This window comes from Bombus affinis, chromosome 11 (genome assembly GCF_024516045.1).
Source record: "Bombus affinis isolate iyBomAffi1 chromosome 11, iyBomAffi1.2, whole genome shotgun sequence".
NCBI classification, from domain to species: domain Eukaryota; kingdom Metazoa; phylum Arthropoda; class Insecta; order Hymenoptera; family Apidae; genus Bombus; species Bombus affinis.
This window is the reverse complement of record NC_066354.1, coordinates 7,870,524-7,891,365: the sequence shown is the minus strand read 5'-3', so window position 1 is coordinate 7,891,365 and position 20,842 is coordinate 7,870,524. Positions and strand designations below refer to the sequence as shown.

Genomic DNA, 20,842 nt, shown 5'->3' with positions numbered 1-20,842 from the left:
CCCAGAGTTTTGGATGCGGTACTTCAGACAAAAACTGGCAGACTTCGAGTTGCTTCGGAGCCGGTCGCTTCAATATCCGCGCGTGTTATACTCTCTCGTTTCTCCGACAGATCGATAAATATCAATTATAGAAGGACAGATGAACGGAAGAACGGATCAAAGCGGCACAAGTATTAAAAAGCAAGACTATAACAGGCCCCGATTTCATCGGAAGAGAGAGTAAGAGATGGTGGTGAGAAGGAGGGTGAGATGATACCGAATCGATTGCGTGCACCCAAAGTATCCGGCTGAAATTTCACGTATAAGTATCGGTTCGAATGATAAATAAGGGTTTGCTGGGCGTGCGTTCGATCTCTTTAGCCGGTCGCCCTTCGCGATCTACGTGCTTCACGAAAGTAGCGTTTATCGGAAATAAATGGTTGAAGGAGAGCAGCGAGGGTATATCGCATCGAGTTCTCGATTCGACGGAATGTTCCGTGGATAGACTCCGTATTATATCACGGATTTACATATCTCTCGCGAATAATACGCGGTTCCGTGGCTAGATGCATATTTTTGTTGAAAAAGCTGCCGGTTAAGGTGATAAAATAGCTGCAGTGATATACGAGCATTATAAGAGGCAGGTATGCGCCGGTAATGGGTCAGAAATCATAAAGAGAGAGAAAGGGAGAGAAAGAGAGAGAAGAAGCTTGGTGCGTCTATCGGTCGGCGGAAATTCTCGTTGCGAAAACAGGCATCGCGAGTATACCGATAGCCGATTCGAGCCAGCTTACGTTCGCCGTTTCATTGTTATTCACGATACCGTACCATACTGGAATCGCAATTTAATCAGGCCCGACGCAACATCGCCGCGACACTTAAAATTGCAAGTCTGATCTCCGATGGAAGCTAGCTTAGATTAACTCCGCGTCATTGTTATTCACGGCGCTTGTCGATCTAGATTGCGTTTTAACCGTCTCGTTCTTTTTGATTTCTCTGCCGTTCCTTCGTACGTTTCGATGGAGGGAGAAGGGACGGTGAGGGAAGAACAGAGAAAAGGAAACTGTAGCTTGGAATTTAGTCTTTGCCTTGGAAAATTTCATCTCTGCTCGCAACTCGCTAGGTTTTCTTTGCGCCAATCGAAGATCGGCTTCAAAAGATCTTTCAAGCAGACGGAATACGGAATACGGTCACGACGATAGAGCTTGGCCAGTTAATTCGTAAGCTCGGCCGCGAGGTCGTTTGCACGAGTGCTTAGGGGCGAGAGATAGGTCGTAGCGTGGTTGCGTGGCTGCGGAAAGGGAGAAGGACTAGATGGTCTGGCTTTACCTCCGGTCTGGGTTAGGTCTGGCAATGGCTTCGGTACGCCCCTGGCGTTGACTTTAACTGCCGGACTATATCCGAACTCCCACCAAAACCGAGGCTCCCTTAAAACGACGACAACAGCCGCGCTATCTGCGCGGCAGGGGGTACTAAAGTGCGGATTTTAATCCGCGGATACCGGACGATATCTTGCAGGATTAAGACCGGTCCGCAGCTACTCGCCCACATCTAACAAGTTTACCGTTGGTTCGAACTCTACTTAAGGCAAATATCAGCCGTTGGGATTCGAGGTCCTTGCCGGAGTTCCTTCTTCGACCGGTCCCTTTATTCAACCTTGCACCCCGTTCCCAACCCCGTCTACCCGCGCCCACCCTTCGGCTTCTCTTCATTTCATCGCTGTGCGGCGCCGCGTCGCCTTAATTCAGGGCCTCTTGATTTAGGATTATCGAGGAAACGTCGATAAGCTCGACTTACTGTCTAGCGTCCCTTTAGCGACTATATGGCAGAAAATATATCGTAGTTCCATCACGCGATCGTCCAGCCGGTCGATCAAGCGAATTTCATAATCTACGTTGAGTCAATGAAGAATAAAACGTCTCGCGTTACGGTCACTTACCGCGTAAATGTTCGGCACAGCGTGGTATCGGCGCTTGTAACGCAGCGAGATTAGAGAACAAGAGAAGAGAACTAAAGTTGGAGAATTCCGTGAGATGATGGAAAAAGCAATCAAAGACCGACTCTGCTCTGATATCACAGCGAAATCTCGTAATATTTTTAATGGACAAAGCTCGGCAAATATATGGCGACGCGACCCGATGCCGATACGAGAAAATTTAACTCGTTTTGGAAGTGGTAGCGACGTAACGGCGCCGCACATCCCCTGCTCCGCTCTCGAATAATTTTTAATATCTTTTATGGCGCTGCGAGTTCCGGTTTCACGGACAGGATTGAAAAATAAATATTCCCCGCACTCGGCCAATACGACACGGATAGATTACGATCCCGCGACATTATTCGCACACCCCTGGGAAATAGGCAAAGTGCATCGCGCTCGATGACTCGAAAGTCGGAGTTCTCTCCGTTCCCCGAAGATAATTATTATTCGAGTAAACTGGCTTATTGCGTTGCCCCGTGTGTCGTTGGTCTAGAAACGTGAAATATGCCACACGCGCGCTTTTACGTTCGCGTTGAAAGCGGATTTCGATTTCGCCGTTCCAATTTCTAAAATTAACCAACTCTTGCGTGCAGTAGTTGGAGAGCGAATCGAAAGAAGAAGCCTTTCGTTTGAAGAGGATCCGCTCCCGTTCGCCTTGACCTTCCTTTAATCGGTTCTTCGTGTTCGTAGATCGTCTCAAAGGGATTCGTTTGGAGACGCGCCACGGTGAAAAGGGAATCAAGGGAGAAAGGATGAGGAGAAGAGCAGGTGGACGGGGACTGACGTAGCGTTCGATTCGAGAACTCCGATAAACGAGAATGCTGCTCTGAAACTTGTAATACGTCCACTCTTTCTCTCTCTCTCTCTCTTTCTCTGTAATCATCGAGGGAAAATATTTAAAGGAAGAAACCTTGCCGATAAAGTGGAAAAATGATTTTCCGAGAAACGAGTTTACCTCGTAAAGTGGATCTTTCTACGTTAGGATACACTTAGTATATAGCGGAAAACGAAGAGGGAGTGGAAAGTTGGTGTCGAGTATTGGGAAGAGAGATATGTAGGTAGAAATAAGGGAAGGAAAACCTCACCTTTACGTGCGTATACACCCTCGAAGTAGGACCCTCGATTCTTTCCGGGCACGAAGTCAAGTAATTGGCAATAAATCCAGCAAGCGGGCTGAGTCGTAAAATTTTCTCACCGCTATTGCCATAAATTATAGATAACACGGAATACCGTGGAGGAAGTTAGGCTTAGTTGTAAATCGCGTATAATAGAGCGGTTGAGAGAATGCTATGGATGCGCTAGGACGAGACGAGCCGTGGTTAAACGCTAACAATCTCGCTGTACGTTACGTCTTTTGAAATAACCATCAGCTTAATCTTCTTTCATATCGAGGATCGTCGATCATCGGATAACGACGGAAGATCGATCGATGCGTCAGGGCTAATTTTTTCATTTCTCTGCGAGATTAATGTAAGTTTCATTTACGGGAAATTCTCGCCTCGACTCGGGTCAATTACAGTTGATCGCTGGTGGCACAGCGGAAAAATATTTATTGTTCACTACGAAAAAGATAAAGCTCGCGTACGTATTAACGCGTGTCTCGTGTAATTAACGCGCAGCGTTCACAACCACGTCAGGTTTCTCGTTTCAAACGACCGCGTTTCGCTTCGAGACCGACCAATGAAAGTCAACGTCGAACCGAGCACGCGTTTAACGCTGTATACGTGTTTTTATCGCGTTGTTGCGTCGCGAGACCGAGTTCTTTTCGCCGTGAAAACGGAAGAAGAATCACGAGGAGACGCGTGGTTACCGCTCTCGAATTTCCAACTGGTTCGTTTCTCTCGGTTTTACTCGCTCCTCTACAAAGATTAAATACTGTCCAGGCGGTATCACGCGAAAGGCAAATGCGGTTTCTCCGTTCCTATGAGATCACGCTATCCTATAAAGAAGAACAACCAGCGCAGAACGCGAATAAAGCTACCGATTATTCAACTGCGCGATAACGTTTTTTTTTCTCCTTTTCTGGCCAACTGGTAAAGTTTCTCCGATTCTCATTGCGAAATCGGCCGCAAAAAGGCTGCCTCGACAAAAATCGATATCGAATTCCGAAATGTTCAAACAGAGTGCCTATACAGATATCGTGAATAAGCTGGCAATAAAACGTGAGCTCGGCAAATTTTTTACGACGCTCAAAAGATCCAGGCTATGCGACGTTTCGTTTGAATAATCGGATCTATCGTGGTATCGTATCGTTCCCGTGATGGTCTTTTCCGCGTAAATAACCTACATTGGCGATTCTCCGCGATCCTGCAACGTAGCGGGGGTCAAAGGGAGCGAGGCAAAGTCGGGCCGCGCGCATTAACATTTAATCGGTAAAGTATACCAGGGCGTAATTTCGCATTGACGGCTAGCGTTCCCGACCCCCGGCTTTTCGATTGAATTGCAAATCTTTGCGGGCATGCCGCGAGGACAGAAATGGTGGCAGAAACTTATCGCGCGCCTCGGCGACCCTGGGGCTGGTTAAGAAGCGAGACAGCGCGAGATCGAGGCTCGAGAATCGTAGGGAAAGGACGAGCGAGAGGCGGAGAGAAACGAGACGCGGCGAAAGTTTCTCCCTGAAATCGAACAAACATCGGGATCGCCAAAATTTCAATGGTTGCCTTTTTGTGTGCAGACGGAGACGATATCGGTAACCGATACACTATCCTGGCTTCAAGTATAAATTTCAGACGCTCTAACGATCCAGTAGAAAAACGAAAAAAAAAAAAAAAAAGAACAGGAAGAGATGAATATTTCATTGAAAATAGAATCACCGAGAGGCAGACGATCTTCTTTTCCCTGTTTAAGGATGATTTACAATTAAATGAAAATTCTAGGCTTGTTGTCCGGGATCGGGATCGTTTGCAGGGCTTTCGCTAGCGTATTGTTAAGGATAAGCCGATCTTCTCGATATTCAATTTATACGCCGCAATGCGTATGATCGATGCGCAGCGTCGATGCAATTCCCATCGAATCTGCATACGGCAGTATTGCTGGCTTCGAATTTCGATGTATTCATCGAACGTCGGGATCGACGATGAGTATTGAATCGTCATCGTATACCTCTGTATTTGTACCATAGTTATCCAGTTTACGATATATATCTGATGCGAAACGGTTTTCGTATCTTTGCTGCGATTCAACGGTACCGTGATTATTTATTTGCAGGGAACAATGGGCGAGGAGTTGCGGAAGGCGAGCGAGAATCATGCAAAAATCCTCGTTCGACGGAACGTAACCGCATTTAATCGGGGGTGAATGACAGGAAAGCGTCTCCTCGTCTGAGAGGAGATTGGGCACGACGGAGAGGAGGGGAAAGTGGCTGCAGGGCCAGAGGGAAGGAAATAATCTTTTAAGGCAGCCGAAGAAGTTGCCGCAGTTATAAACAGAAATTTAGATCCAGTTGCCAAAGTAAACACCGGAACCTTGGTAGTTTGGTGCTTCCTCTCCCGTTCCACTTCAGAACGCTTGATCCACCGCACCCTCTGCTCCTCGCTTCTATTTTACCACATCCTTCTCTCTTCCCGCGTCGCGTTCTTCCGAACATAGAACTTTTCACTTAGCTCCCTTCGTCGATAAAAAGTTGCCTGATCTAATAACTGGCGACACCGGTGACTCCGTCAACTCTTCCTTTTCCCCTACTCACCACTACCATCTCCGTAGTACCGCGCTACCTTCTCTCCATTCTTCATTTCCTTTCAAGGTTTTTCGATCGAACTTCCGCCGACGATCTCACGACGGATTAAATACCAGTTCGAAGAAACGCACCGGTGAATGCGATCTTTACACATCTAAAATTCGAAATCCTGCGAGATGGTTCTGCTAAAAAGGTTTGCCTAATGCGAGATACGAGCTGGAGTATTTAATGAATTTCATGTATCTTAGGTTTCACTGGATCAAGAAGGAGACTTTGGGAAAAGCGGAACTGTTGGTTGGCGGGTAGATGTGTCTACGGATAGAAACTTCTCGACCGCTGACCAAGTCCAAAGTTGTTGCCGTGCCTTCAAGAACGTTTCAACAGTTTGTAGCGGCAGATTAAACACACCCGTTACTTTTGCGTATCGCGCGAATAGTTTGCTGGACTTACCGCCCGTTACACGACACGTCAGTGAAGGTGTATCGCCTTCCTCGTAAGGACCTGCCGTTCCGTTTACTATCCTGCCCCACTGATCCAAAATGGTAGGTTGTTCCGGTGGCACTAAAACAGACAAGGATTCTCGATCAGGCCAAGTCAATTTACTAGCACTTGGAAAATAAGCATAAAACTTTTGACATTCATCGTCACGTTGTCGTAATATCGTTCGAATAACCTATTTCGGACACTGGAAAGTTAGGAGTGGCTCGGCAGCAAGTTTCATAGGAGGTTCTTCGAATGGAATTCGTTCCAACTGTAGTTCCAGTGTGCCGTATCGACTCGTGTGTAGGTATGATCGTTTGCGGATTAAGCGCAACGATATTTTTGGCTGGAATATTCGTTCTCGGAGCAGAGTCGGATAAACCAACCTGGATATTTCTCTCGCTTTTTCGTTATTTTGGAAGTTAGCTGCATACGTCCAACGTATTCGATGCTTTATCAGCGAGGTTACGGCGAGCCACACCTACGTTTATTCCTCTTCCTGGCTTTCTGTCTGCCTTTCCGCTATCACCCTATTTAGCCAATGCATCGTTCGTTCGCAGAAGCTTATAGCTTTGCCTATATCGAACAACGTCGCTGCAAACGCTTTGACGGATATAATCGTTAACGATTGGAAACGAATTTCGATCAATTGCAAAACACGAAGATCCGTACGATTAATGGAACGTGTTCGTTTTCATGTGATTTTGATATAACACGGGAATCACTGGCCGATATTGTATATCGCGTATATCGATATTACCGCGACGATAAAAATGTACGGGCTAAAGCAACGCCGATTCCTCTAGAATTTCGTTCCGTTTCGTTCGATGTCAACGAGTAAATAAAAAACAAAGTATTTGGTAACTTGCGAAACGTACATCGTAGGTTTGCCAGAATGCAGCGATACTGTTTTCACGATCGATGCCAAGATCACAGGCCACTCAAAAAATTGCTTTAAGCGGATATAGGAATGGTTATTCGATTCTGTGATGTCGCGACAGAAAAACTAACGCGAAACGATCGAGTCTTGTCGTAAACTGCGACAAATCCGAAATAACGTTACGGTTCTTGCCTAGCGAGCGTTCGATATATATTCGCCTAAGCTTCTTCCACTCGTTTCACACCGTCGCTCCCTGTACCGTAAATTTTGATCGAAAAATTGCAAATTAAAATGAAATTCACCGACATCGCGTTCTTAACGATACGTTTCACCAAGTTTTCTAGGTATATTTTTCTAATGCCGAGCCTCTTGAAATCAGACAGCTCGCAACTTTTCCCCTCGTAACTCAATTGCCGTCGGATCCAGCCCATTTTAGGCGATCCTTTTTCCAAACCGTTAAAATCCGAGCTTGCAACTTTCCATTTTAATCTTCGGACGGTCTCGATCAAAAATTTCGAAATCGTCGCGATTTAGATTTAACCGTGGAGAGAGATCGTAGTAATATGCGCGAGGTTCCTCGAAATGGAGAATTGCAGGGAAATCGATGAACGGATTGTAAAGCAGCTTAATCAAGCGCTGGGAGATTCGGTAAATTCAATTCCCTGGCAACTCCATCGAAAACTCGTTTCTATGACCGCAATGAAATTTTATCTCTGCTTTGGCCTGCACTGCCTAGGCACTGGTACGTACGTGTAAAGTATTCACGAGAATTTATGGTCGCTTTTCAATCCATAATTGCCGATATCGATGAAAACAGGGCGCCGTTCATTCTGGCCATGCGTGTCAGCCTGCCAATCGATTGATTGATCACGATTTCGTCCTTCGAACGGATATCGAATTCCAGGTAATCCTCGTTCGATGTCTGGATCGAGATTCTATCGAAAATAAAAATTTCAGATATTTCGAATAGACCGGTCACGCGATATAGCAACATTTTTATATATACATAGACAGGGTGTCGAATTTTCATACAGAGATGAATACATCGAAAGAGAACATTACCGGGATGAGTATTACGTAACAAAATTTACCAGAGAAATTAAGGTTGATCTCCGATCCAATTAACCGATTCGATCGTATGCCTCATCCGATTAGCGATATGAGAGATATTAAACGTTGCCCAAGAATTCCAGCAATAGACCCGGTTCTCTTTCGAAATTGAAAAGGTACTAGACTCGATCGCGACGCTGTCTGCATCTTTCCATTAACCGAGCAGATAAATTTGCAGATTCAGTTGTCTGAATGTAATGGCGATTTGTAACAGAGATGAAAGAAGAATTCCTGATTCTCGTGGAAACGAATCGAAACTACATAAATAGGTTTGGAGAGCGCGCGAGATCCATAGACCGTAGACGATGATTTAAAGTTTAAACGAAGCGAAGCACGGTTGGTGCGCCTCGCACTCGATAACGGTTGACTTTCAATGCCAATACAGAGAATATCCAGACGTTCGCGGTGCTGGAAGAGATCGTAGCGGGTCGAGTAGCGAGGAGAGCAAAGTGGTGCCGGGAGATGGAGGTTGTAATGGCAATTACCAGTGGTAATCAATGGACCTCGCTCAGACCACGCCGATAATTTCAGGGCTGGCTGGAAAATAGGCACCCCTATGTAGCATAGCTGTGCATATATCTGAGGCTGCCTCGCTTTACGCGTATCCACCGTTACCAGCGATGGTCATCCAATTCTCTCTGTTGCAAGCTGTCGAGCAATTTAGTCGCGCGCAGCTTCCTACCACCTCGAGTGTCGACTTCAATTTTAAACATCGCCAATGTACATTCTCTATATTTCCATATGAGAAATTCACTCGCTATGACGCGCATGGACAGTAATATCTGTAGAAGCTTTTAGATAGACGCCAAGTTCAAGATGATTAAATAGAATTAATCGATTGAAACGCATAACGTACGCGTACCTGTAAAATCTCTATGGATGTTTTAATTTCGACCGATTCGTATCGGAGATACGAAGCTGAAATAACTTGGGATAGTCGGTACGGTCGGTAGACGTACGAGCAAAAAATGGTTAGTTCGTGTACGAAGGTGGAGAAATGAAGGGACGTTGGAGGTGGTGCACACGGTGGCCGCAATTTTAATCGAGTTAATTACAAACCACTGTGTACACGCACCCAGAGCCTGCGCACGCGTTTATCCGAGATGGTTCTGAGAAACTATCGCCCATCTATCCTAACCGAGGGAAATGTTGGCGAAACGTGGACAATCGGGCGACACCTCTTCCTTTTTCCGGTTAGCGGGGCGCGATTGTTACTTGTAGTTGGGAAATTGCGCCGAAGGCTGGATCCCGTAACGAGAGAAGCCAGTGTAACGGGAGAAAATTAGCAACGACGAATGAAACATTTATTTCAGAAGGGTATTGAGTTTCCGAATTCACAAGCGAGGAAATGCAACGCTACGTAAGCGCACACAAAACGCTCAGCTTTTTATTTCGCCATGGCGGTCGTTCGATTTCGAACAATGTGACTCGCAGGATCGCACGATGGGCTTCAAACTGGAAAGTAAAGTACGTTCTCTCTTTAATTTGCCAAACTTTAATACATCCGTGAATTTTTATCCGAAACGTTGTACTCGTATTATCCGAATCGGAGAGACGCGACGGATTAAAACATGGCGAAAAACTGTCGTTCAAGCCGACTAAACGACGCAACGCGATGACAGCAAGTTGTAATTTCTGTATACGCGCGAATCGTTTCACGGTGTGATAATTAAAAATATTCTGAACGCATTCGGAGGGATTTATTTGGAAATTCGCGTTTGGAAAATTGAATACGATCGAAATAGGAGGGAGCGGCTGTGAGAATATCATGGCGATACGTTGGAGCGCGAGTTGGATTTGTTTTGATACTAGTTACGCGATCATGGATATGAGGGATTACCCGTTAAATAGATTCGTCCGATCGAGCTCCGTTATAATAATTCAAAACGTTCGTTACCACGATACTCGCGTATACACGATGTCCAGTGATCTACGGGAATTATAGCTGCTCGATTTAACATCATAATTCTTACATTGTTATGGAAATTTCCTTTAACTCGACTAATTACCGAAACATCGAACCTCTCGTTTCCGCGGTCGATACGCGGCGAATGAATCAGCGAAATAGCGATCGCGCTTGGACGCGTCGACATTGTTCATTGAGATCGACGAACGAGGATGGATCGTTGCGTTGCCAGAATTTCCCATCGCGTCGCATCGCGTCGCTTCGTATGGAGACGAAAAACCTGCGAATTACACGGCATCGTCTGAGCGCCTAACCGAGAGAAAAGCAATTGCCGCTTACAAAGGAAACGAGGCGTACGCGCGTGTACGCCAACACGCAGTGAGATATAACGTTAAACTCGAACTGTTATAATATATTAGTTGGATCGATGCCTCGCATTACCATACGTTTCACAGTGGATTCGCGTGATGGAAGTCTTCGCGTCAATTGCCAGACCCTATTGAGAGAAATACCGTGGCGCATCGATGGTAGGAGCCACTATTAAGTCAGACAACTGGGAAGCGTGTTAAATTTCAAGGGAATGGTTCCCCAATAGTAATAGCCGAGTGGTGTCAGACGAGCAGAAACATTATCGTAAGTGGCGAGAGAGAGAGAGAGAGAGAGAGAGAGAGAGAGAGAGAGGAAGAGAGAGAGAGAGAGTCTCGTGGTCGGACAGCACAGCTTTAAGATCCGCCGGAGTAGAAATTGGAGTAGATTCTCTCTCTGGCTCATCGACACGCAGACCTCTCTCGTAGACCTCCGCTCCATTGATCTCCGGCTTTGATCAACCCCGTAAACGGCCCGGTTACCGCTGGGTAGGCTTTTTAAATATTTAAGGACCTATCCAGATTAAATGGACGCCTCGTATTCGTTACGCTCCAATTAATTCTCGGCTGCGACACTTTTTAAATTCTGGCGCCGATCTGTCAAAGTGACTTTTCGGTTTAAAATAATCTAGCGAAAGCCCGTTCGGTCGCGCAGCTAAGAAATCGACGGAAATCGTTGGTCTGATGCGAACGACCCACTGACCTAGCCGAGAATGGAGCAGATTGCTCGCAGTTATCGGGATCCCCGACTCGTTTCCCGCAGGCTAGATCGCACCTTCAGATGGCATTCGCAAACGAAATTGCATGTCACGAAAAAATTCGCTTATTATTCCGCTCTCGGATTCTCCGACAACGATATCGCCACATTTTTGCCCCAGATTAATCTTGCTTACTCGCTTCCTTTCGTTTCTGTGTGGCAACTTTCCTACCATTCGATCCGAACGAGATCCATTAGACGGTCGAGATCGATAGCCGACTATCAAATACGTATTATCGCTCTTGTATCAATTAAAATGTTTTCTTTTTCATTATTCATCGACGCGGCGAGAACAGTTTACGATTTATGGAATAGACTTCCGCGCATAATAATTACCATTGGCCGCCCGCTCGAACAATTCTTTATTTGCATTTTTATTGTTCTCCAGTATCTGAAAACTCGACCAACAAACAAATGCGCGGTTAAATAAACACTTTAATAAATTCTCCGACGCTCTCGCGCCTCCTCCTCCACTACCGCAAAATATTTTTCCATCTACCGACCGATGCGATAAAGTCTCCAGCCAGGGTTTCGATCAACGTCGTCGGAAGCTTATCTCTCGGTCCTCTAACCTTCGGTCCTCTTTCTCTTCTTATTTTTTGCGCTACCATTAATCCGCCGCCAGAACAGCTAGCTGGCTGGTGCATTCGACTGAAGAGAATAGCCTAGATTCAACTGTGCATACAAAAGGTAAATTGTTATTGACAAGAATATCATTGTCCATGCCGTGACGTTCCGTATTGGTTAAGGCGACAGCGATTTCTACGCTACAACCAGATAAATCGATTCTCGAACAATTACCACCCTTGTAGTACACAGCGTCTAGCGGTTAGGTACGTCGACAGAAGCCACGCCATTCTGCCACGACTTCTACGCTCTGCCTTCTTCCTCCTCTCTACTGCCTCTCTCGTTTCCCTTTTTCGAGTCAAGTATCTCCTCCGCCGTTCGCCGTCTTTCTTCCCAGCTTTTCATCCTTTTTTTCTGTCTGCGGCAATCTTGGATTATCCTCTCGCGCGACGATCTCCAAAGGAACGAGCACGAACACTCCCGGGAAAAGGGGTCCCAGAGACGCGCGGAAATTCTGCCTCCACCGGAGGGAAAATCATTCGCTCTGGTGTATACATACCTTCGCGAATGGATAGATGAAAATACACGAATATCCGTACTCGGTCTGGTCCTACGATTAACGTATTCCTTTTCACGGGAAATCCGCCGCGTTATGGCAGCGACCGGAACAATTAGATTGTAAAGTCGTCGCGAGAAATTGTTCGCGGGAATGAATGCGTTTTACGTTAAGTATACTTTAATCCCCAGGGTAACGTCGTATTGCTCCGAAATATACGTATGCACGCGCGACCAAACTTGAAAAAAAAAGGAAAACTATAAAACGTAGAAAAGTAGGATAATTCAGGCCGATAACAATTTTTGCGTTTGCCTCTTGATAGCATCGGGAGAACTCGTCGCGCGTCACGTTAGACTTTCGTAGTTGGCGTAGATGCAAAGCACGTTAGCGAGAAAAGCGGAAAGTTACAAGTAGCGAAACTTTAGCAGAGTCGGTTGGTCAACTTGCGAGTCTTCGTTAACGACATTCTTTCCTCCTCGATTAATAATTACCTTCACGTGGATGTTTGAGCGGCGACGTGCTGAAATTTCGCTCTGGTTGACGTTCGGCAAATGTCCATGCCGAAAACTTCTCATCGACGTTGAAATTTTCGAAAAATTCGCTCGACTAACGAAACTCGGTATTTTCGGGATTTTTGTCAGATTTTCCGCGATTTATAACAGTCGAACGAGCCAACGAACCGAACGCCTAGAAGAATTAGCTTCTAATGGATTACATTCTTTGGGAAGCAACGTTCGAGTTAAAATCCATCATCTCGCGGGTACTATTAAACCGTCTGAAGATTTTCGTCTTTGAAGGATGTGCTATATATATGCGGGTGTATACATAGTCTGTCACGGCACGACAAGACATAGTACGATACCTCGTTCTTGGATTTCAATAAAAATGTCAAATTTTATTTTCAAATTCGTCGACGGGAACGTCGTCCCATCGTTCATGTTCCTTGTCAGCCTCGAGCTCGTCGTTCTCCGCGAACTAGATCCTCTTTCGTCCCGCTCTCTCTCTATTCCTTTTCACTCCCCTTCTCGACGTTAACAGCTCGCAGCTAGCGTCGTTCGAGTCGATAGCGAGAACGTAGTTCTCCATGAGAATTCCAGCTCGAATCCGTCACCACGATGCGACATCGAGTTGTGGTTTACCTCCGACTGTATCATCGGACGATCGATAAAAATAATAAGGAAGATCGTACCGAGAAGGACGTCTGCCGTTTCCTTTCCAATTTGTTTCGTCTGCTCGATATGCCGTTGTTCGATCGTTAATCAAACTGTTCAAGGCGTTCCGGTTGAACCGGACCAGCGAAGCGGTGTAACGATGTCCGTTCGGAATATCCGGACGACAAAGCGGATGCGAAGCCCGAAAGAAACAGCGTGTACGGAGTTTTCAATGGCAAGAGGTGGACTGGACTGGTTGGTCACGAGGTCGTGAATTAATTTGCACCATCGTCCATTTCATCCTCCCTTGCCGCCGTCGAAAAGTTAAATTCACGAATCGCGCGAACTACACGAGTTTCCACTACCCTCCGAAAATTCAAACTGAACCGTTGGTGTACGGCCGTGCCATTCGTTCGTCGAGAGATCGTGGTGCGGTTTTAAAATACTTGACCACGCTCCAATGGAACTCGTCGGAATGACCAACATGCAAGATGTCGCGCTGGACAAACGCGAAAGGTCGTAGATAAAACCGTTTACTTTTGCATTCCGTTGGAAAATGTTGTATAGTTGAGTTACTCGAGGAATAGAAAGTGCCATTGACGAAGGTATTTCGGCTATTGCCGAAATGGTAATGACGACGCAAGATATTCATCCGCGTTATTCTCCGTTTCGTCTCGCAAGCTCCTAGGCGAAGCGGAGGAAAGTACTACGGTCGTGGCTGTCTCTGAAAGGAGCAAAAAGAGACGAGGGAAGACTGAGAGCAAACCGGTAAAAAAAGAAGGAAAGCTGGCTAGCGAGCTGTTTCAGCTTCTAGCTGCTGCCCCGTTCTCATCTTCTCCGCTGTTCCGGACGATTTGAATAAGCCTCGTAAGCCTGAAGCTCCGGGCGAGTTGAAAAGCCGCGCGATGTTTGCCGAATGCCACTTCGTATGCCGGCAACGCAGAACCAGGGACATTTTTAAGCGCGTGTGAGCATTTTTCATGCGTACCTCGCGTACCGATGTCACGCGACACGTCATCACAGCATAGTTTACCCGTGTTTCTATGGAGAAAAGATCGGAACAAGGAAGCACTGTTTGACCAAACAAGTCGGTACACACCGTCGTCATCTTCTCCTTTTCTTTCTTTTCTTTTCTTTTTTTTTCTTTTTTGGTGTATGTCAAAACCGAGCGACTACCGAGATTAATTTCTTCGGTGTTTCTTTCGAGAGTTCACGAAAATTCCGTTTTACGCCGTCGGCAAGACCGACGCGAATACAACGAACTTGGAACGCTTCAGCAGGGAGTTTCATTCAATTTGTATATTTCGAGTAAGTTCTTAACGCAATCCACAGTTTTTACTTTACCGTTTGTTTCGCAATTAAATCGAAATTTATGAATTTTAATTTCGTCTCCGATCCGAATCGGACGAACAATTTTGTAACTGGTTCAGACGATAAATAAATACGAATCCGACGAGATCCTTTCGCAACGTCAACGATGGTCTTTGTCTCTTCCAGTAGCTCATCCCGTAGCCATCTTTCCGCTCCATCGTCTCCCTTTTTACCTCGATTCGACCTGCTTTCCTGACGATGACCGTTCCATTACTCGGTAGTACGCCAAAAGCTGCTTGTTAAATTTTTACGGCCAGCAGTTTCCTCGAGGACGACTCGCGAACAGCCGTGTTATTCTTTAACATTGTCTAGACGAAAATGAAATATTTAGGGCGACTTGTAAATTAAATCGATAACATTAGTTGGCGGAAATGATTAATTTCCGAAGCGTATCGGTCGGGACCATGTTCCGAAAACGAAAGAAAGTTAGTTGTTCGACACGACGCGACGCTACGGGAACAAAAAGGTCTTACGAAGAGCGGGCGACTAGAAAAGAAAGGAGATCTTGGGGGTGGTAGGTCGTAAGACGAGGAAGAAGAGGTCAACGAACAAAAGGCTTTCTTGTTTGACAGGGTATAAAAGGCAAGATGGCTAGGAATTCTCGATGACTAGGAAGAAGACTCGCGTTGCCTTTCATCTTTCCGCGGCTGCAGCTTACGTCTTTTGGATGCGGACGCGGTCTTAGTAGAGCGCTCGGAACAACGTTGATTAGCCGGAATTCTGTGAAAGGAGAGACGACGTCGACGACGAGGACGATTTCACGGCACAGAGAGGAGAGGTGGATTTTGTCGGGAATTCTGCCATGTCTCGTGCACGCTTCCGCCAATTCGTATATTCTTTTCGACGAGCGATCGTTCCCGTACCGGCAGCCGATAAGTCAAAACGGCGGACGTTTTAATTATAGAGAGGCCGGATATTGCAAGGCACACGGAAACGAAGCTAACGCTACGGATCCTCGTTAATTTCGACTTATTCTTTTCCTCCCATCTGAGCCGCTTTCTTTTACCTTCTTTTCCGACCGAACGAAATGGGATCCGGTACGTTCTGCGTTTTTATCGAGACCAGAGATTGAATTATGATCACCGTGTGGTATCGCTGGCCGATTAATCTTCGATTAACGCGCCAAATTCGATCATTAAGGGACGCACTAACAGGTCCGAAAGAATCGTAAAATATGATCGGTCTTTTTCTATCGTTTCGACGCGGTGCCTGGCTTTGCCGCAGCGTCCCAGAAAAACTATCTTTGACGGTAAAAGTAAATAATTAATATCTCGAAGATAGCCGATTCGCGAAAAATTTGATGCCACGGTTCGTTGTACGATTCCCGGCGAAACAGCTCTATTCTTGGCAGGCTTATTTTTCTCGTGGCAGCGAGACCTCGATCGACCGATCGTTCTTTAATTACAGTGGCGTGCATTCGTATAAAAGTTCGACTAACTTGGAAGGGCAGCGGCCCGCAGATTTCGATCCAAGTGTTTAATAGTTGATCGGCAAATAGCTGTCCTTCGATTCCCTGATAACTCGTTAACCGAGACGATACGGTGCCTCGACGTTTCGCAGTCCTTTATCGACCTGGAATATCCGGAACCGTGAGAAAACGAGTTCGCGTTACCTCCAACTCGACGCTCGCCTCTATAAATCACCACGAATCGCTTAACACGCCATCTTTGCCTCGGCGTTTGACCCCTTCCGAACATAGATGGGATAAAGGCGAGGAAGAAAGCGGCGGTGTGGGAGGGAAGAGAGTTACAGGTCGAAAAACAAGGAAGAATTTTTGCTGACAGGGTGATGGTCGCGATCTATGCGATCTATAGAGGTTTTTCAATTTCGAAAAAGTCCCTCGTTCCCCTCCAGTTTTCGCTGGCGGTGGATGGTGACGCAACAGACATTTCTCGAGAGAAACGTTATCCGACGCCATACGTCGTCCGGATAATGCAAAGGGAAGCAAGGGTCGGTAAGAATAATGCGGGTGTTTCCAGAAGTCGTCGACGAGCTAGCGAGCGAGCGAGCGAGCGAGCGAAATGGATTTTCGCGAGTTTCCATGGGATATGGGTTATGGGTCTGCGAAAGGAATGAGAGAGCGGGGATACGGTCGGGAAACGGTTCAGGGATACGAAACGACGGGCGAAAAAGTGGCCGCGATTCGTATAAAGTGATTTTAAGTGAGAGCCAGCTCGCCATTTCTCCCGGCAAAAGTTCGCCCCGTTGAGATATGGCTGCAAATATTAAAATCTGCTGGCCGGTCGTCAGATTTCTAGCTTTGCCTCACCCCGTGAATCAGTGGTTGCCATTCCTCTACCAGCCAGACTACATAACGATTTCTCGTCTCGTTTCCGTTTCCTTTTCATCGATTTCTCCTTCGAAAGACGCGACCCATCGCGTCGCGCGCGCTTTATTTCGGCGAGTACGTCTTCAACCGGAAATCGAAGATTACTTGCTAGGAGAAATAATTCTTCGGTTGGCCGAGCGATCGATACACCACAGAGGTAACTTACGCTGTGTCCTCGCCGCGATAAACGTTTCGACGTCTTCTCGTTCGTTTCTTATTTTTCCACGACCGATAGAGATATCGGCGATTCTTGCTTTTGCAGGAAGCGGAAGCGCGTATTGAAAGTCACTGCGAGGAAAGTTGGTGGGCACGTGCGACGATATCGATAGGAGTTGGGGAATAGATGTGGCGAAGAGTGCCAGAGGAAGAATGGCCAAGCAGTTTTCACAGTAAGAAACTTGTTAGATCAGACGTATTAGCAGATTCGAAGATATATCGCGTCCCGCTGAAGTGCTGCAATCGCGAACTCCTGCGAACCGCTTTCCGATCGTAATATTCCGAGAAACCCGAGTCAGGAATAAACTGTGATATTTCGGCAAATTACGAATCCGTATTTATTACGACCGAAACAGGATTTTCTCCGGTGTTGTCGCTGTCGCTGTCACCGTTGTTGCGCCAACAACTTTGAACCTCTTCGTAATTAACGAATACTTTGGCTTGCAAATTGCTACACCGACGACGGTAAAATATTTGCGTAGCATTGTTAACGTCGCGACTAAAAAGTTAAAATAGCTTGGAATTCGCGCAGGGAGAAGGACTTTCTCCTTTTGGGCCAGTACGCTGAAACGCCGACAGGATTGAATCGGAACGTATTTGGTCTTGGATAAGGACGTATTCGAAGTTTGTTGAAAGCACACTTTGAACTTTATATCCGAAGGATTCGTACTTGGAGACATTTACGGGGCAGCTGTAGACTCCTCGCTAAGAATCTTGTTAGACTCGGAACTTTGTAAACGCCTGCATCCGTGCGGATTGTGCTCGACTGTGTCAGCTCTGGTACCTGAGGTTCGTTTGGACCTTCGAAACTCGACCGTTACCGCGAGAATACGATCAGAATGGGTCAGTCCCTTTCCAAGCACGACATCCTATTGCAATTGATAATTTCAGGATATAAAAGCCATATAGAACCGGACGAGCGACGCGGTGATGAACAAAAAGGCTGGTGATCGTTGGCGAGCATGGAACAGGCGACAGGTTTCGAAGAAGAGTGGATCAGAGGACGGAAGAATCTCGAACGGTAACGTGGCTTTCGAGCGGAGACAGAGTCGGATGCGTTCTCGTAGAAGACGGTATCCTCGGTGAAATATTCGTCGACAGCAGTACGGCGAAGAAAATTTTGTGTACTTATTGAGTTATGTACCCGCTCCACGTTCGTCGGATGTATCGGGCCAATTTAGGCGTCTGCAGTCAGATCGCCGTGTAGGAGGGACTGAAACGGGGCCAGAACGGGGCGGAACATGGAAGAGCCGATTTCTACGTCAATATTTGCGAAACATTACGCTACGACGACGTAGCATATATTCGCCAACCGACACACGTACGAATCTCGATGTGCCGGTGCATCCACGAGCCTCGCCTGCCTTCCGGAACAACTTTCTCTCCAGTCGATGCAACAACGAATCGCGCATTCCGCATTATCGAATCATGAGCTGTGGCTAGAATCCGTCCGATAAAATCTGCATTCCGTCTGGTATTCGTGCGCGATGCGTTCCGACGTATCGATCGTTCCGATAATCCTACGATGACCAAACGTTACGAACCAATTTCTCGATCGACGTTCAACGCCCGTCAATGACGGTTCCAGTTAGTCGATCGAAATTTTCTAATCCTGCACCGAGAAATCAATATTCGAACGAACGATCGATAATGTTTTTTAATCTCGAGATTGGATCGTTTTATCCGTCGATCGAAGAGCCTATGTACCTGGCTATGCGATCGATTCTCGACGATCGATGACGGCCATTAATCTTCGGGACATTCATTTAACTGCAGAAGGGTTTCTTCCCCCTCGTTCAATTTCCCACTAATTACATTCGTATTCGAGAGCGGAACTGGTCGTGGCACCGGTTACAGCGGGGAAGCAGTTGCAAGTACGGCCAAACAGGTGGCAATACTCACACTTGGGAGTCACACGGGTCTTCTCGTGGGAAACTAACGTGATTACCGGTCGTTTTTGGCTACCCACGTATGCTTCAAGCAACCGATGCACCGAATGTCGATTCCATTTTGTCGCTGGCCTCCTTCTTTCGATTACGCGACACATCCCTTGCCGACCTAACTGCTCGATAACATCGACTCTGTGGACTATACGGCGAACCACCAGCTATACCGTTTTCACGCGAAACTCTCGCAAATACGCCGACTAATTGCACGCTGCTTTTTCTCCTGTTTGCAATTATCTGTTTCTGCAGAATCGGCGCAGCTTAACGAAGCTTTAAGGAAACGAAAGAGTTAGGATCAAGATACAAATTAGGATCAAGATGCGATTAGCCGCAATCTCGTCTATTTAATTCGGCCGGATAACGAGATTTCACGCTCCGAATAGAATTCTTTTTAACTAAAACGCGCAAAAGCTTCTCGAAATGGAGCAATCGCTGTTTCTTCGCGAACGTGAAAGCTCTGAAAAGCTGTGCGAGGGATGCCCGTCTTCTATTCTGCCATTTGCATCCACGAGCTCGGCACGAAATCTGCGAGAGAAAGTTCTTGAGGAACTAGCGTCGCATTGGCGGCGGCGGCCTCCGCCGCGCCAGTACCTTCTACTTGGAATAATTCGCGTAGTTAGCGACCGGCAGTTTATCACACCGCGGGTGACAACACTCGCTCGTTCTAACGCTCTGTTAGCCCGCAAGCCTGTTGTCGGCACACACATAGTTCAGCAAGCCGGAACCAAGATCGCGCGGAGTGCGAAGTAAGCGTCGGCTTGGAAGGAGTCCTCCGAATGCTCCGGAAATCGAGCATGGGCTGCATTCCTGTAAAACTACTTCTCCTAAATATCGGCGTTCCTCGCTGATTCCTCCCCTTTATCCCCTGGATGCTGCTTCTTTCCACTTAACCAGTCACGACGTGCTATAATAGAGTTAAGAGTACATCCTCCGAGATTCGCGTTCTTTTTCAACAAAGCAATTAAGAAACGACGTACTTTATCGAGGTAGCTGTTTTGAAGAAGTTCTTCAGCAGCTGGAAATAAATGACCACTCGTTTTTTGTTCGAATTTGCCAACCTTTAAATTTATTCGATTAAAGGCGCACTCGTACGGTCAATCTACATTTTTGAATTGCCCGCATAGGAATTGGATAATTACGTGCCACCAGACAATCATATTTTTTCGACGTTGCTCGTCCTTTTTCAACCAGGCAAAATCATAAAACGGTTTGTAATTTTTCGTAGCTTTTGCCGTGCACGCACGGCTCTTCTTCCAGCTTTAATCTTTTTACCCGAGATAGCAGAGAGTATATTTTCTAGGATTTAAGATGTCTTTTCCTTTATTGCACGGTTGTAGCTGCAGTTGTTCTAGCGAACGATCGTCGATCTTCCAGGTTTCTCTCTCTCTCTCTCTTTCTCTCTCGCTCTGCCTTTTTCTTTCTTTCTGTTTCTCTCTCTTTCCCTTTGCCAGACCACATTACGATCCAGCCAGCACATATTTAAAGTCGTCCAAAAATTTAGAGAGGTCCAAAAATTTTAATCGTATAATCTCGTTTGCTCGTTGGAAAATTCTCTCGGATGGCGGTGCAAGTTTT

The 20,842-nt window shown here is 46.5% G+C and overlaps 1 protein-coding gene across 5 annotated transcripts in view; it reads right to left on the bottom strand.

Annotated features, from left to right (window-relative positions):
• Nucleotides 1-20,842, bottom strand: part of LOC126921894 (nephrin-like) — a 252,845-nt gene that overhangs the window by 46,959 nt on the left and 185,044 nt on the right. For all 5 annotated transcript variants that reach the window (XM_050733899.1, XM_050733902.1, XM_050733900.1 and 2 more), the window contains one exon: nucleotides 6,084-6,194. In XM_050733899.1, the coding sequence (XP_050589856.1) occupies nucleotides 6,084-6,194 (111 nt within the window). The remainder of the gene's footprint in view (nucleotides 1-6,083; nucleotides 6,195-20,842) is intronic.